Source organism: Typha latifolia, chromosome 12 (genome assembly GCF_019914945.1).
Source record: "Typha latifolia isolate L0001 chromosome 12, TyphaL0001v2, whole genome shotgun sequence".
In the NCBI taxonomy this organism is placed as follows: domain Eukaryota; kingdom Viridiplantae; phylum Streptophyta; class Magnoliopsida; order Poales; family Typhaceae; genus Typha; species Typha latifolia.
The window spans coordinates 392036-408870 of record NC_133097.1 but is presented as its reverse complement, the minus strand read 5'-3'; the positions used below and the strand labels follow the sequence as shown (position 1 = coordinate 408870).

At 39.7% G+C, this 16835-nt stretch overlaps 1 protein-coding gene across 1 annotated transcript; it reads left to right on the top strand.

Annotated features, from left to right (window-relative positions):
* Window positions 1-13325: 13325 nt before the first annotated feature.
* LOC140798885 (pectinesterase inhibitor 9-like) lies at window positions 13326-13919 on the top strand. The gene has a single exon (XM_073152967.1). It carries the CDS (start codon window positions 13326-13328, stop codon window positions 13917-13919), a length of 594 nt encoding a protein of 197 aa, XP_073009068.1.
* The last annotated feature ends 2916 nt before the right edge of the window (window positions 13920-16835 follow it).

The following is a 16835-nucleotide window of genomic DNA, read 5'->3' as shown; positions in this document are numbered from 1 at the left end:
GGCGATCATAGTAGTATGGACTTCTACTTCTTTAATAGTTGGTTACGTCTTCTGTTGAACGATGCAAATTTCAGGTGGGGGAAGCCGGCATGGGTGGAGTCGAGGAGGGAATTTTTGCTAGAGAGAAGTGTGCTTCTATAACGCCCCCGCCCGGCACGTGCACGCCCACGTGCCCACACGGCACGCGCGGCACACGCAACAAGTCGAGCGAGGCCTGTCACACATAGATATTCTCCTCTGCACATATAATCATGACATCATCAAATAAAACATGCTAACCTATCCATGATCACATAATTTATCACTAGATCATTAACCAAATAAATCTGTTAACATATGAATATCCCAGTCCACAATAATATACATTAAACTACTACATAATTTGGTAGGACCCACATAGGCCACAACAAACTATCAAGATACAACTAAAACGATTAATATAAGAGTACACTATGATTCGACCTGTATTATACAATTCATCGTCTAATACAAAAGAGTACAGATATCAAATACGGGTACAGCTCAATTCCTATATAAACTATCATCTATACCGTCTCGCATCTATAGCTCACCTCATCATTGCTCTAAAATATCTTCTCAAGATATCTCAAGTCGTTATTACGTACCACATATCTGAGGGGATTAGAAAAAAATAAAGAGAGTCATGAGCAAAAGGCTCAGTGAATAGGCCTTACCCCGAATTAGTGATGTCCTAACCCTCGCGCCTACTCGGGTATCCTCACGCTTTCTATCAACTATCCTATCAATCACATTTCATGCGTTCCTTCTAAATGATAGATCATATGCATATATCCAGTACGATAATAAGTCAATGCATAACATGAATTTAGGTGAAACAGGAATCAAGAGAAAAATAATGCAATATAGTCTCTGATCATGTAGTCAACACATGTATACTCATGCTAATCAATTACATGCATACTCATGCTACAGATCAACTAGACATAACATTATAACAGTATAATCATCTCTCATCATCTCTATATATCACCAATGTGCTCATATCCCAAATCAACATAATCAGATACATGATAAAATATGCTCGATTGTAATCATCTCTAGATAAGGTCATATAATCATGCTGGAGGCTAAAACATGCATGTACATAATATATAATATAACATAATTTGATAAAGGCGTCTAAGGGATAAGACTACTCACCACCACTGCAAATACCAAACAACCACTCGTTCACGTTGCTACGACAATGATCAAGCCTCGATAGCTAAGTCCACGGGATCTTGAACATGGGGGTCGGAATTTGAAATTATTTAAGTAGTATGATGTTAGTCGTTTATCTGATTAAAATCCGTTCATGTAATATATGATGATTTAGAAGGTTTTAAAATTTTTACTTATCTTTATAACTAGCTAGATTTTTAATTACAGATAAAAATAAAAATAAAAATATAGATGAAAACCTAACTATAATTATATCTTGATTAATTAGAGATTACTTTATAAAATAATAAATAAATACATAAGCCTAGTATTTTATTTGGTACAAAAATAACAATATATAATAAATTAATAGAATTACTTAAAATGTATATCATAAGAATATTAGAATATAAATCTAATAATTATAATTTACAAATCTATCTATTAATCTAATATACATATAAGTAAATAAATAAATATAAGTATTACCTATATTTATGTGTAATAGTTTATAACCTAATTAATCATCAATAAACTTTAATTAACAATAATCATAATGATGAATATGTATTATTATTAAAAGAAATAATGTCTAAATCTATTTGTATTAATTAAGACAGAAATACCTAAATAAATAAATAATAAAATTAAAAATAATAATAGATCACTAGTGCTGGGCTTGGCCGCTACAGTGCTGGGCTCGGCCCAGCACTGTTGCAGAAAAATAAGAAGAGAAGAAGTAGTTGAGGAAGAAGAAGAAAAGAAGGAAGAAGAAGGAAGAAGAAGAAGAGAAGAGAAGGGAAGGAAGAGGGAGGTGCGGACCTGGGCCGGCGGGGAGGGCACCGGAAGCTGGTGGCCAGCCAGCTGCCGGCCTCTTGCCGGCGGCTCGGCTCCGACGGGCCTAAGCCCAAAGTAAGAAAAAGAGAAAGAGAGAGAGAGAGATAGTGAGAGAGAGAGAGAAGAAAGAGAAGGAGAAAGAGCTCACCGGCGCTCGTGGAGGTGGCAATGGCGGTTTCCAAAGATGGCGGCGACAGTGATAGGCTGGCCTCGGCGAGAGAGAGAGAGAGAGAGAGAGAGAGAGAGAGAGAGAGAGAGAGAGGAAGAGAGAGAGAGAGGGAGGGAGAAAGAGAGGCGGTGGGAAAGGTTGGCTGTGGCCGGCCTCGTGCCCATGCAAAGAATTTTTTTTTTTTTTTTTTTTGATGTGGGAATGGAGGCTTGGGTTACTTTGGAGGAGAAAAAAATGGTGGGATTTGAATAAGAGGGTAGCTCGTCGACTTCATCTCATTCCCTACTGATGTCATTGCATAGACGATGGTATTATTATATAACATGAGATGCAAATAAGGTGAGGCATGCATGCTTGTATTTTCTAATTAAGCTCTATTTTAATTAGTTAATGGTTCTTTGATTGTATATTTAAAGTTTATGTCATTTGCAATATATTTCTAAATATTTCAAAATATGAAAAGTGTGTAAGAGGTCCATCCTTGTATGAGTATATGCATTACAAGTAGGTTCATAAAGAAAATTAAAGGGAAATATTTGCTTATAAATTTCTCTTCAATGACCTTGTGTCGTTAGTAGTCTAAGTTTTGGTGGACGCTACACCTCGTAGCCTCCCTCGCCAATTTCTCAATATACTTCTGATTATTATTGTCAACTCTGGCCATGTCTCTCTTGTCTATCATGTTCCTCTCCATGAGAGGATGGTGTTGATGCTCCCCATTCCAGCTTTCATGGCTCGGTCACTTGATTCGAGCTTCCAACAATAGGAATAGTTTGTTTGTCATTAACCATTCCTATCGGCGTTCTCCTATTCTCTTTTGGTTTCCCTCAATTTCTTTGGTTAGAATCCCATGTCCAATTGGTGTGGGTTGGACCATTAGTATGGTGGTCGTTGGTGATGGTAGGTTGAGTCTTTTCCCCTCCCTCCGTGGTGAAGAGGGATGTTGGCCGGACTCAACCCACCATGGTTGTGTGGGTTGTGGTTTCAGCCACGACCCACCACAAGTTGTGCTACCTGTTATTTGAGCTGCGGTTAGATAGCAACCCTAATCGTGAGTTGGGCCTTGGGCCTAGCCCACTTGTTGGTTTAGTGGCTTGGTTTTAGCCTACAGCCCAAATGATTGGGTTATGGGTTGGCCCAAGGACTTGTGCAATTTTGTTTATTAGCTTTTCATTTTAGAGTTGTATGCTTTGTTGGCCTCAATAAATTAATTTAGCTAAATATTAAGGATAAAAAATTATAATAATAGTTATTATAAGTTGATTGTATTTTCCATAATAATGGATTAGATGGTACCTCTATTAACTATTTCTAATGATGAATTCGTTCCATTTGTAAAGCGTTAATCATATTTAATACAACTTAATACTTATTAAATAAGTTAGATAAATGTTATCTATTATAGTTTTTATAGATTAAACTGACAAAAATTAGCATAATAGTGAACATGAAAGTAATTGTATTAATTACTCTTAATAACATGTTAGACCAGTATTATTATGATACCAATTTTACTTGAGCAATGTTATTAACACATATGAGTTATATTTAAAAATAAAATGAGCATGTTATATGAATGCATTACTTTGATCATGCTTGATATATATATATATATATATATATATATATGCATTACTAAGGACAATGTCCGCTCCTCGTAGTGCTAACGGATACAAGTCCACAATGATGTCGTGTCCTTGTACCTGTATACCGACCCGACAACACATGCTCTCCACTTTAAGCTTTGTGCCGTCTCCTATAGCAACGTCAAATCCCGTGGTCGATACGGCATCCAAACCCAATCTCCTCACTAATCTCTTATCTAGAAAGTTGTGTGTACTCCCCGAATCAATGAGAATGTGCACACAATGCTTTTTAACGAGTTCGTCTACCCGTAATGAATGATTTTGTAGAAGATACTTTCGATTTAATTACGGGTTAGATCAAAAGTTTTAATATTTCTTTTCATATGGTCGTTTTATATTTTATAAATAAATAAAAATTATATATATATATGTGTGTGTGTGTGTGTGTATGTATATTAAGTGAAGCTAAGTTAAGTTTTACTTGATAATTTTATTTTTCTATTTCATATTTCCATTATATGTATAATAGAAGTCTAAGTCAATTTTCACTTTACAATTTTTTTTCATGTTTTCTCTGGAAAATAACCCAATTTCATTGTTTTTAGATGAACGTGTTTTTGCTTCTTCTTTTTTGTCAGAGAGAAAAAAAAAATTGTTATTCATTTGATCCCTGTTTATTCTTTTCAAAAGAAGAAAATATACTCATCTTTCTCCTCACATTCTATTTAAAGAGCTCATCTACTTACTAATCTAATTTTTCTTTTATTTGGTATCATTTGATACGATTCGATCCATATGGGCTCCACGCGTGATATTGGGTTCATGGCAATGAGTCTATTTATCTAGTTGAGTAAGTAGAATCAATAAAATATATTTTTGTCAGGGTGCGTTCGAAGGCAAATGGGTGTGTTTGAACGCGGCCATTCGAACACCTGCATCACGTTCACATCGACAGAGAACGGAAATTTCGCATTTGAACGCAATCAGGCGCGTTCGAACGCACCGCAGCGAAAGTGTGGGTTAAATTAGGGATTGTTAGGGTTGTTTAGAGTGTTTTTGTGTTAATTATGAAGTCCTTAGGGTGAGCCTCTATATATATGTGGAGGAAACCCTAATTGAGATTTTTTTTATCTGGATTGGAATTGGTTTTAGCCTCATCTTCTTCTCTCTTGACTCTAGCAATTGGCGCCCTCTCCCTCCCTTCTCCTACCGCCCAAGTTTTTAGTCGACCTCTTCCAGGCTCTAACCACCCTCTTCCACAACAACTTCTCCCCCTTCACACCAAGATCTAACCCTAGCATTCATCTAGCCATTGGAGGGCTACCAAGTGGATCAGATTAGGTTGGTTCGTAACAACTAGTATCAGAGCCCAACTTCCTCGGACCACTATGGTTACCACAAGATCCAAGGCGGCTAAGCAAGTCAGTGATCAAGGCGTGGAGATTGACTGCGTGGCTATGTCAAGATCCCCATCCCCTTAGAGTTCTCGAGGACGGATAGAAAGACCGCCTGATCTCGCGCAAACCCTAGCGCTTATGGCACAAACTTTGTTGGAGGTCAAAGCCACCCTTGCTGATAGGAATGAATACTTTCCGAGACGTACCCCTGGGCGTCATAGAAGACATGAAGAACCCCCCTTACTTAGAGAGGGGAACCGTCGAGGATCGATCCTGGAGGAACCTTGGAGACAATACGACGAGCCGCATGGGCGCCGCACCGACTTACCTCCCTTTCACCCGAGGGAACCTATGGCCCCACACCCAAAGGAGGAGCCTTGGGATGAGTGGGAGGAACTCCCTCATCAGCTAAGGGCCCAACAACAAGAGCCGTTTCATTGAGGACGTGAGAACAGGCATGACTAAATGCTACAACCGCACACCGTTCGAATCGATTTCCCTAGATTCAGCGGTGGGGACCCGTTGGATTGGATTTATATGGTGGAACAATTATTCATATATCAAAGGACACCTAATCATCAAAAGGTGTTATTGGCCTCATTCCACCTTGAAGATGTAGCGGTGAGGTGGTATCAAGCAACACATCATGCGCGTCCCTTCACCACTTGGGAAGAGTTCGCCAACGCGCTTTGTGTGCGTTTTGGACCTTCGGACTATGAAGACTTCCAAGCCACCTTGACGAAACTAACCCAAAAGACTTCTGTTAGAGCCTATCAAGAGGAGTTCGAAATAATCAACAATAGACTCGTTCGCCAACGCGCTTTGTGTGCATTTCGGACCTTCGGACTATGAATACTTCTAAGCCACCTTGACGAAACTAACCCAAAAGACTTCTATTAGAGCCTATCAAGAGGAGTTCAAAAGAATCAGCAATAAACTCCACGGGTGGTCGAACTCAGCCCTTAAAAGTACTTTCATCTCCGAGCTTCGTCGTGATATCCAAGCGGAAGTTAAGGCTACCCGTCCTGCATCCTTACTAGAGGCCTTCTCAGCGGCTTGAATGGTGGAAGAAAAGATAAAGGAATTGAAGGCTACTCACCGCCTCAATTGGAGTGTTACGGACCCGCGTGTTAACACCAGACTGTCGGTCTCGAGAGTGGCACGTTCGGGGTGGGCTCGGCCAAACCTTAATCGGCCAAACCCTCCACAGACAGGCCCTGAATCTAGGGGACAGCCAAGGGTGATAGGGCGACACCTCACACCAGCAGAGATCGAAGATCGGCGTTCAAAGGGCTTATGTTTCTATTGCGATGAGCGCTTCACACCAGGCCATAAATGTGCCAAACAGCCTGCAGCCATCATGCTCATGGAAGAGATGATTGAGGAAGATCCTATTGAAGATCTTGAAGGGTAGCAAGTGGAAGAAATGCATCACATCGAGGAAGACAACTCGCTAGAAATTCAAGCCGAACTCTCCCTCTCTTCGCTTGCCGGCAAGTCGACTCCAAAAACCCTTCGAGTCAAAGGTATGATTAAGAAGAAAAATATCCTAATTCTTATTGATTCAGGAAGCACCCACAACTTTGTGGATCTATGGATGGTGAGGCAGTTGGGATTAGAGTCGGAGCCTTTTAATGACTTTGATGTGATCATCGGGGACGACACTGTGTTGAGGACTGAGGGAATATGCCGCAAGGTACAGCTACAAATTCAAGGCCACACCTTTCGAATTGACTTCTACCCGTTGGCTCTTCGAGGGGCCGACATGGTGCTTCGGGTGCAATGGCTATGGACTCTTGGGCTAGTTACCTTCAATTTCACCACCATGGCAATGGAGTTTAGATACGAAGGCAACCCGATCCAATTAACGGCAGCATCAAACAAGAAACCTTTTGGAGCACTTCAATCCCTAGAAGGGTTCCCAAAACTCGGGTGCCGTGGGTTCCTCATGCAACTCATCGAGGGGACTCAAAACATGGAGGATTCAACAGCCTTACCCGCTAACTTAAAGGTTGTTTTGCAGGAATTCAAAGATGTATTCCAGTAGCCCCATGGACTGCCACCACCTAAAGCGCAAGACCATCGCATTGAGATCTTGCTAGGGGCGGGTCCAACCAATGTGAGGCCATACCGATACCCATTCATCTAAAAAGAGGCTATATCAAAGATAGTCCAGGAGATGCTGTCCACCGGGGTGATAAGGCCAAGTAGAAGCTCCTATTCTTCACCGGTCTTACTTGTGCGGAAGAAGGACAGATCATGGTGGTTCTGTGTGGACTATCGAGCTCTCAATTCCATCACCGTCAAGGATCGGTACTCCATTCCAGTGATTGAAGAGTTGTTGGATGAACTAGCTGGTGCATGTTATTTTTCGAAATTGGATTTGAAAACTGGATGCCATCAAATCAGAGTCGAATCATCTGACGTGTACAAGACGGCGTTTAGAACTCATGATGGATACTATGAGTTCTTAGGCATGCCTTTCGATCTTACCAACGCCCCAACCACTTTCCAGAGCTTGATGACTGATATCTTTAGGCCTCACCTAAGGCAATATGTGCTAATATTCTTTGATGATATATTGGTATACAGTTGCACATGGGAGAAACATTTGGGATATCTTCGGACAGTTTTTAGACTACTTCGGCAGCACGAGCTAAAGATAAAGGACTCCAAGTGTTCATGGGGGCAATAAAAGATCGACTACCTGGGTCACATCATATCAACAGATGGAGTGGAAGCAAACCCTAAGAAGATCCAAAGCATGGTGGATTGGTCATTGCCAAAGACTACCAAGGAACTGCATGGTTTCCTTAGTTTAATTGGCCACTATCGTCGGTTTGTAGCGAATTAAGGCAAGGTGGCAACTCCTCTCATGGCCTTGCTACGAAAGGGGGCATTCTCATGGACGAACAAAGCTAGGTAAGCATTTGAAGCCTTGAAGAAGGTAATGGTCTCATCTCCGGTCCTTGCCTTAGCAGATTTTACCAAACCGTTCACCATTGAGTGCGATGCATCCAGAGTCGATGTGGGGGCGGTTTTAATGCAAGAAGGAAGGCCTGTAGCCTACATGAGCAAGGCTCTTTCCGAGCGTTCACAGCTGCTATCAACCTATGAAAGAGAGAGATGCTCGTCATCATCCATACTATCACCAAATGGAGGCCTTATCTCATCGGGCGGCGCTTCACGATCCGCACGGATCAAAGGAGTTTACCGTATTTTATTGGGCAGCGCATTCACACACCAGCCAAACAGAGATGGGTGTCCAAGCTACTCGGGTATGACTACGAGATCATGTGCAAAAGAGGGACTAAAAACAGCATCGTCGACGCCTTATCCAGATGACCGAACCCAGCCGAGTTGGCAGCCAATTCAGCACCGATTTTTTCCTTTTTCCAACAGCTGCGGCAGGCCTACAAGAATGATTCGGAAGCCAAAAAGATGATAGATGACCTTGCTGCAGATCCTAATTGTAAACAAGGGGTGTTGATGAGGGACGGACTCTTGATAGAGAAGGGAAAGATTATTATTCCAGCTGACCATCAATTGCGCTTGGAGTTGATGCACCACTTCCATGACTCTCCTGTGGCTGACATGAAAAGGTGTTACGCACCTACAAAAGGTTGAGTCAGAGTTGCATATGGGCTGGGATGAAGAAGGAAGTGCAGGCCTATGTCAAGGCTTGTGAAGTGTGCCAAAGGACAAAGACGGGTGGTGGTAGATCGCCTCAACAAGTATGCGTATTTTTTAGCTTTAGCGCATCCTTACATGACCATTGGCGCCCTCTCCCCCCTCCCTTCTCCCACTGTCTAAGTCTTTAGTCGGCCTCTTCCAGCCTCTAACCACCCTCTTCCACAATCTCCGCCTTCACACCAAGATTTAACACTAGTATCCATCTAGCCATTGAAGGGTTACCAATCTAGGATCCAAGTTTCAGAACCGTTGCGAATCAGATTAGGCTAGTTCGTAACAAATACTTATTACATATGCTCCAAATATGTAGAACATATATACATTTTCTTTTCAAGCTGTCATCTTTTAAGGTCTTGTTTGCTTTGAATTTAGGGACCCTTCTAAACAAGTTCAGTAACCAAATATTTTTTTTTATTTTTTTCATATATCAAGTTTACTTTTCAAAAAATCAAGACTGAAATGAGACTAACTAATGGATTTTGAAATTTACTATCAAACCAAATAAGACTTAATTAGATGAACGGCTATCTTTCTATAATATTAAATTTGAAGATCTCGTTGTAGATTAAGTTATATAGAATTAGATAAACTTTTCAATTCATCGAAAATAATATCAATTAAGATTCAAATAAAAAAGATAGGATTAAAATATTAAAGAAATATACATTTTTCTTGTTTAAGTTTTCATCTTCCAACAAATTGTTAGCCATATAGAAAATCAAATTTGAAGATCTTTGTTAAAAATAAAGTTCTAGAAATTTTAAAATGCTTGCCAATGCGTAAAAATTAATACCCATCAGAGATTAAATAAAAAATATAATACCAAAATTACTAAATAATAAATTGTGTTATTTAGTAATAAATTCGGTCATCTTTTAATAAATTTAATCATCTTTTTAGAGTTTTGGATAAGCTTAAAATAATACTCATCCAAATTAAAATAATATGTCCAAAATATATAATATATATATTTTAATATTAATCGGAGTTTAATTAAAAAAAGGAAAAAATATTTAACAACATATTGCCCTATTTGGTAACAAATTCTATCATCTTTTAACTAGATTACGTATGTTTGTCATTTTCTGATGCAAACCGGATTAGATCGGATCACATCAAAGGGAGATTGGGCTCAATGGATTGAGTCTAATTATCTTATTTGGTTATTTGGTTTAGTTAGAGTCTTAGTAGGTTAGAATTTTATTTAATTAGCTAAATTCAACTCTGTGTAGTTTCGGGAAAATATTCACAGAATATTTCAGAGATATCCGAATAATATCAAACTAGTTGGATAAGATCTCCAACCTCGTAATCTACAACTTTGGTATTCATGACTTCTCTAGATTCAGAATCTATATGCAAAAACGAAGAGTTAATCTGAGAAGATAACAAAGACAGGTTTAGTTTGTTTGTTAAGATTTTAACTTAATTGTTGGTTTGTTAGGGTTTTTAACTTAGTTATTTGGGTCCCTAGGGTGAGCCTCCATAAATATGCGGAGAAAACGCTAATTGGAGTATGGTCTTGAATAATTGAATTTGCTTTGGCCTTTATCTCCTTCTCTATTTGTCTCTAACCATTGGCGCCCTCTCCCTCCTCCTTTCTTCCACCGCCCAAGTCTTTGGTCCACCTCTTCCAGTTTCTAAACCCCCTCTTCTACAACAACTTCTCTCCCTTCACACCAAGAAGTAAACATAGCAACCATCTAGCTATTGGAGGGCTATCAAACTAGGATCTAATTGACCATTGTTGGGTCGATAACTTGATATCTAATCGTCTAAATCCTATGATCTTAGATTCGTTGGAAAGCTTTCTCTAAGAGCAACAACATATTCAAAATTTATGAGGATCTATTTGTTAGATTATTCGCAGATCCCCTCGGAAGTTATGAGTTTATTGTGAATCGGATTAGGCCGATTCGTAACATTTTCCAACAAATATTTAGCCAATAATAAATTCAAATTTGAAGATCCTTGTTAAAGACGAAAATATAGAAAAATAGATAAGATTTTTGACATATCTAAAATAATACTAATCGAAGCTCATATTAAAAAGATATAACCAAAACATTAAACATATATGCATTTCAGATGGATTATTTTTTAGTTTTTTTTATCTTCCAACGAATTGTTACACCCTAAGAATATTGTATTTGAGAAATAAAATTATAGAGAATTTTAGAAATTTTTCAACACATATAAAATAATATAAATCAGACTTTAGACAGAAATGATGCAACTAAAATATTAAACAATTAGCGTCATTTTTCAACGGATTACATTTTTAAAATTCTCATCTTCCAACAAAATTATAGAGAATTAGACAATTTTTTGATGCATCTGAAATAATAATAAATATACATCAACCTAAAAAGATATGACTAAAATATTAAATAAATATACATAATTTTAGCTTTCTTAGTCAAGCCAACGCCAATCCATTCCTCATTGACTATTGATTTCTTATATCTTTTGATTATTTATAGACTAGATAAAGACTTAAAATCCTTTTTGATAAAAAGAAAATAAAAAAAATTTCTTAACAAAAATTTAAGAGTTTTCTTAATGTTTCGACTTTTGTGTCTCTCCAAAAGTTTATGGTCTTGATCTTGTATTCTTTATGGTCAATAATAACCCTCCGATATTCATCCGTGAATCAAAAGCTGCATCAATGACAGTGAGAATATATATATATATATATATATATTTAATGACAAATGTATCGCTACAAGAAATTGAATTAACCTAGAGTTGGGATTGACTCCAAACCAAGTAGTTGGAATTATTTAAAAACAGCTGGTGCCAATGGAGCAAATCGTGAACCCAAAGTTTCAACCGACTACTCAATCACGTGACGCCTACTCTAACCTTTCCGGATCCTCTATCTACTACGTGATTGACCATCCAAATTAATGTTCCCCCTTCATTTATGAGCTAGCATTTTCCTTATAGATTTCCTCACACGAATGTGGTGCTATAAAAGAAAAGCGTTAATTACGTCTACACTCCCAGAATAATACTTAATTTTCATGGGGACCCCCTAAAGGTTGGGGCAAAGACAGTGATAAAAAATGTCTAATTATAATTATATCCGTAATAAATAAACGAGCTTGTCCATTTAGCTAGCAAATTTAAATGAAATCATAAAATTATAATTAGACCCCACTGTTCCTCCTCTCAAACCCACTCAAACCACCGCCGGAGAAGGCCTATGCCTGCCGCCGAATTCTGCTAGGCCCCTCCCTACGGCCTCAATCTGCTCGTTGAATTCTCCTTCCCTCAGCTCTGGCTCAAGTTCTACCACTTTGACCCAAACTGAGTCTGAAACCTCATCTCCACCTCGATCTAATTTGCCGCCATGCTACTTCAACATGGGGGTCATGGTGGCGACTGTTCAGGTACTCCCCCAGATCAAGCGGTGAGCAGAGATCTAGAAAGCCAATCATATCTACAAGATGGGCTCACCGTCACTGTTCTCACTCTTGTTCACCAAACATATGGCACTCATCGAGCATAGGTGGAACCAGCATGACAACAATGACCTACAATGAAATTGCTTGCCAATTTCGCGACCACAAGGCGGCGAAGGATTTGATTGTAGGATCAAAGAAGTATGCAGCTGATCGCCATCATCGGTTGGTGATGGATCGATCTGTGAGGCTACCGCCAAGCGGAAGCTTATCCTCAAGGCCGATAGAGGGATCAGTCGCGCTACCCCCCTCGAGATTAGCATAGTCGCCGATGCTATTAACGTTGAGGCCGGGGAAGGAGGAAAGGGGAATGAGAGGGAGAAGTCGGTGATAGTGAAAGAGAAGAAACGGTGATGGTGAGCGATGATTGAAGATGATAATAAAAAAATTAAATGATATTAATATATTTAATTTTATCCTAATTTATTTAAAGGGTTAAACGAAATCAAAGTTTCCTCCAACGAGAGCATCTAGGTCATTTTAAATTAATTACGTCTGATATTACTGGCACGTAAGCCGACTCACCCAATTTTTTTGACAGTATATTAACATAATGGTGATGTTAAAATTTTCCCAAAATTTATAGGGGACAATGCAACGTAAAAAGTTTAGAGGTCCATGTGAAATTAGGATATAGTTTGGGAGTGTAGATATAATTAACCCTAAAAAAATAGGATAATAAATTTTGATTAAATAGTAGAAGAATATGATAAGAAATTTAATGTGGAATATCGTAGAAAAAAGGAGTGAGTATTATAATCGGAAACCGATGCAAAGTACTTCACAGATACTCCTCACTCTCCCTTCCACAATTAAATTAATCAATTATAATTACTCAATAAGCTTTTGACTAAACAAAACTACAAGCAAAGCTACGTGCCCTCATCTTCCTATAAGTAAAGTACATTCATTCATGCCCTCAAACCTCCCCACAAAGAAGTGTAGAGAGAGAGAGAGAGAGAGAGAGAGAGAGAGAGAGAGAGAGAGAGAGGCAATGAGAGTATTCGGTCTTTTCCTTGTAGTGTTAACCCTGGGCGTAGTCTGCTCCTCCGCTAGTACGCTCACCGGCTCACCTCCTCCCACCGACTTCATCCTCACGTCGTGCAAAACCACGCGGTACTCGGACCTCTGTGTGCGTTCCCTCACGCGCTACGGCCCCGCGGTTCACCGTAGCCGGCGGCAGCTAGCCTACGCCGCACTAACCATCTGCGCCGCCCGGGCCTGGTCCACGTCCTCCCTCGTGACCCAGATGACCTCCGGGTCCAGGCCGTCCCGGTCCACTCAGACCGGGCCGGTTCAGGACTGCACCAGAACAATGAAGGACAGCACGGACCGGCTTAGGCAGGCGGTTCGTGAAATGAACCGGATGGGCCGGCCAAGCAGTAAACGGTTCAAGGTGCGTCTGAGCAACATCCAGGCTTGGGTGAGTGGGGCCCTCACGGACGCCACCACCTGCCTCCAATCCCTCGACCAAGATGCCATCCCATTAACCGCACGAGCTGCTGCTATCCGGAAGAAGGTGGTGGAGTTTTCCCAGTTCACCAGTAATACCCTGGCCCTCATCAACCAGCTTGAACTACGTAACTGAACTGGATGGAAGGATGTTATTATTATTATTATTGTTGTTGTTGTTGTTATCATTATATATATGTATACTTTATCCAGAACTTGGATAAGAGTCTGTAACTTGTATATTATCAGTTTGTTTGATGTTTTGATATGAATGAAAGTATACTGATGGTGATGATGTCGTCTAGTCATGAATCATTATAATTTTGTTCAAATATATGCATAGGAAAGGATGATCGAGATGCTTTAAAAGTAGCTGGCTGAGGTTATTTTAGATGTATATTTTTGTCTCCAACTGTTTCTCATAATTTTGTTCTTGAAGGCCAAACTTATTCCTTTCTTAATATTGCAGTTTTGCCTCTGACCTTCATCTGCGTCCACTCTTCACCTTTGCTTAGCACTTAAACTTCAGACAACCTCCATTTGTGAAGGTAATGTGAGTCCAGTCTGTCTCCTGCTTCTGAAATAAGTAAGAGATGAAAATACTTAGCTAATTAAGCCTTACATAAATAAAAACATTAGCATAAGCCTGTTCATATGAATGCACCCAAATGATATTGTCCTATAATTAGAGCAGCATTGAGCAATATCATACGACAATTTTAAGATTTCAAGAACTTCACAAGGCTGGGGCCATGGAGATGTGCATGGATGCAAGGGGATTCAGCGCTGCTATCGGATGCATCTAGTTATATAATGGACCAACCCCAACCTAAGGTGGTTTTATTTGTGATGACGGTGGTGGGTGGTTTGATGATGAAATTAGTAGAGATAATGAGATCTACATAATAGAAGTGGAATAATGGAGATGATGATTGTATCGGGTAGATCTGTGACTTAGAAAGAAAGAATGAAAAAAGATGGTCGACCCTAAAAAAAGAGATTGACGGATAAGGAGGGAGAAGCTAGCTTATGGCTAGGGTTTGAAGGTGCTTCTGCCAAGTATTATATATTAGGCTCAGTATGCTTTCATTCTCGGTCAACATATCATACAACCAATTCATTGCCCAAGAACTCATGGTTCGTCTCAAAACCTCTACTAGCAAGGTTGGATCTTCCATTCTTGAAGCTGAATCTCCGAACTTTTGATAGAATGGAATGAGATTCATTCGGTGACAACTTAAATTTCATAGATTTCCCAACTCCTTTATAAAGCTCATTCACAGCTACATCTCCACAATCTCCTTTGAGATTCTCATCAATGATAGCAAACAGTCAAAGCTTCTATCCTTCTAGGCACCTTCATCAAGGATGCCCTTTCTCTCCTTTCGTCTCCATAATTGGTTTCTATTCCTAATGTTTAAAGAAGCTAACAGACGCAAGCTTTACAGGGGCATCAGCCTAGCTAGAAGGGCACCAGCATTATCCCATGTTATTTTTGCAGACGATTTATTAATATTTGGTAAAGTTATGGCCTCTAAAGCTTCCTATCTATAAAATATTCTTAGTTCCTATGGTGCTGCCTCTGGCCAAATCATCAACCTAGAGAAGTCGGCTCTTACATGTTTTCAGCAACAAAACTTCCTCTCCTAATCACAGGGCAGTTGCAGAAGCTCTCCAGATCCAGCTTCTAAAAATTGGGGACAAGCACTTAGGAAACCCCCTATGGTCCTAACAATCCAAACATTAAGTTTTCCAATTTGTGATTGAAAAGCTTCAAGCTAAGCTTATGAGGTGGAATTTTTTTGCTAAAATTTGTGTTAAGCTCAATTCCAATTTAATTTATGGCTACTTTGGCCTATCCAATCTCCCTACTTAAGAAGTTAACTACAGTTATGAGAAACTTCTGTTGGTCCAACAGTTTGGAGAAGCATCCCATTCATCTTAGGAAATGAGAGCTCCTTTGCAAATCTCAGACCTGTGGTGGTTTGGGGATCAGGCAGATGTGATTAATCAACAAAAGCTTATCTTTACAGCTTGTTTGGCGTTTGCTAGTTGAACCAAATAGCTCTTGGGCCCATCTCCTAAAGCCTAGATACTTCCCTCACTCTTCTTTCTGGGAAGCCAAGAAACATCATCACTCCTCTTCGTCTTGGTCGGCCATCCTTAGTGCCAGGAATTTGCTCAGGTAGAACATTATCTGAGAGATTGGTAATGGTAGCCATATTCACCCCCATTTTGATTCGTCATTATTGTTACCTCATCACCCACTCTATTATAACTTCTATTCCTCCAAGTTCCACTCTGCATGATCTCATCAGTGGGCAGGACTAAAATTGGGAGCTCATAATCTCCCTCTACCCTTTGAAAATTGTTGCTCTCATCAGAAGGACCCTTTTCCTCAGAATGGAAAAGAGGACAGACTAATTTGGAAATCTAAACCTAATGGATTATTCTCTGCAAAGTCGGCATACAATGTCAATAGGGATTAGCCATTTTTGAATGGTATTGTGGAATTGTAAGGTCACTCCTCCCAGGACAAAATTTTTTATTTGGAAATGTATAGTTAGATTAGTACTCCATCAAAGAATCAGATAGATTGAGACTACTTGCGCATTTCGCCAATTAAGGAAGAAACAGTTGATCATGTTCTCCTTCGCTGCTCCTTTGCTAGAGCAGTTTAATTCCAAAGCAAGCTTGGACTGAAGTGGGAGAGTGACTCCCTTAGACTGGACGAATTCAATAAGGTACTATTTCCTTACTGCTTCATTGCCCTTACGTCCACATCTAGAGGTGTAGAAATAAGCTTATGATCTTTCGAGGGAGAGAGTCCATACCTTATTTGTGTGCTTTGCATGGCAAACACTATTTTCAAGGAACTCAACTCTCACCTCTTATTTGAAGTTTCTCAATCCCCAGTCTAGGCTAGATTTACCTCTCTCATAGAATCCCCTTCCCCCAGCAAAGGCGATCTAGTTGGCTGCTCGAATGCCTCTTGGGCGGTTCCAATACTAGTGGAGTAGGACTTGCCTAGCTCTGCACCCTTCTCCCATTA

Bases quoted from the DNA above. Each gene is read 5' to 3' on its own strand.
- LOC140798885 (XM_073152967.1), top strand. From the start codon at position 13,326: ATGAGAGTATTCGGTCTTTTCCTTGTAGTGTTAACCCTGGGCGTAGTC.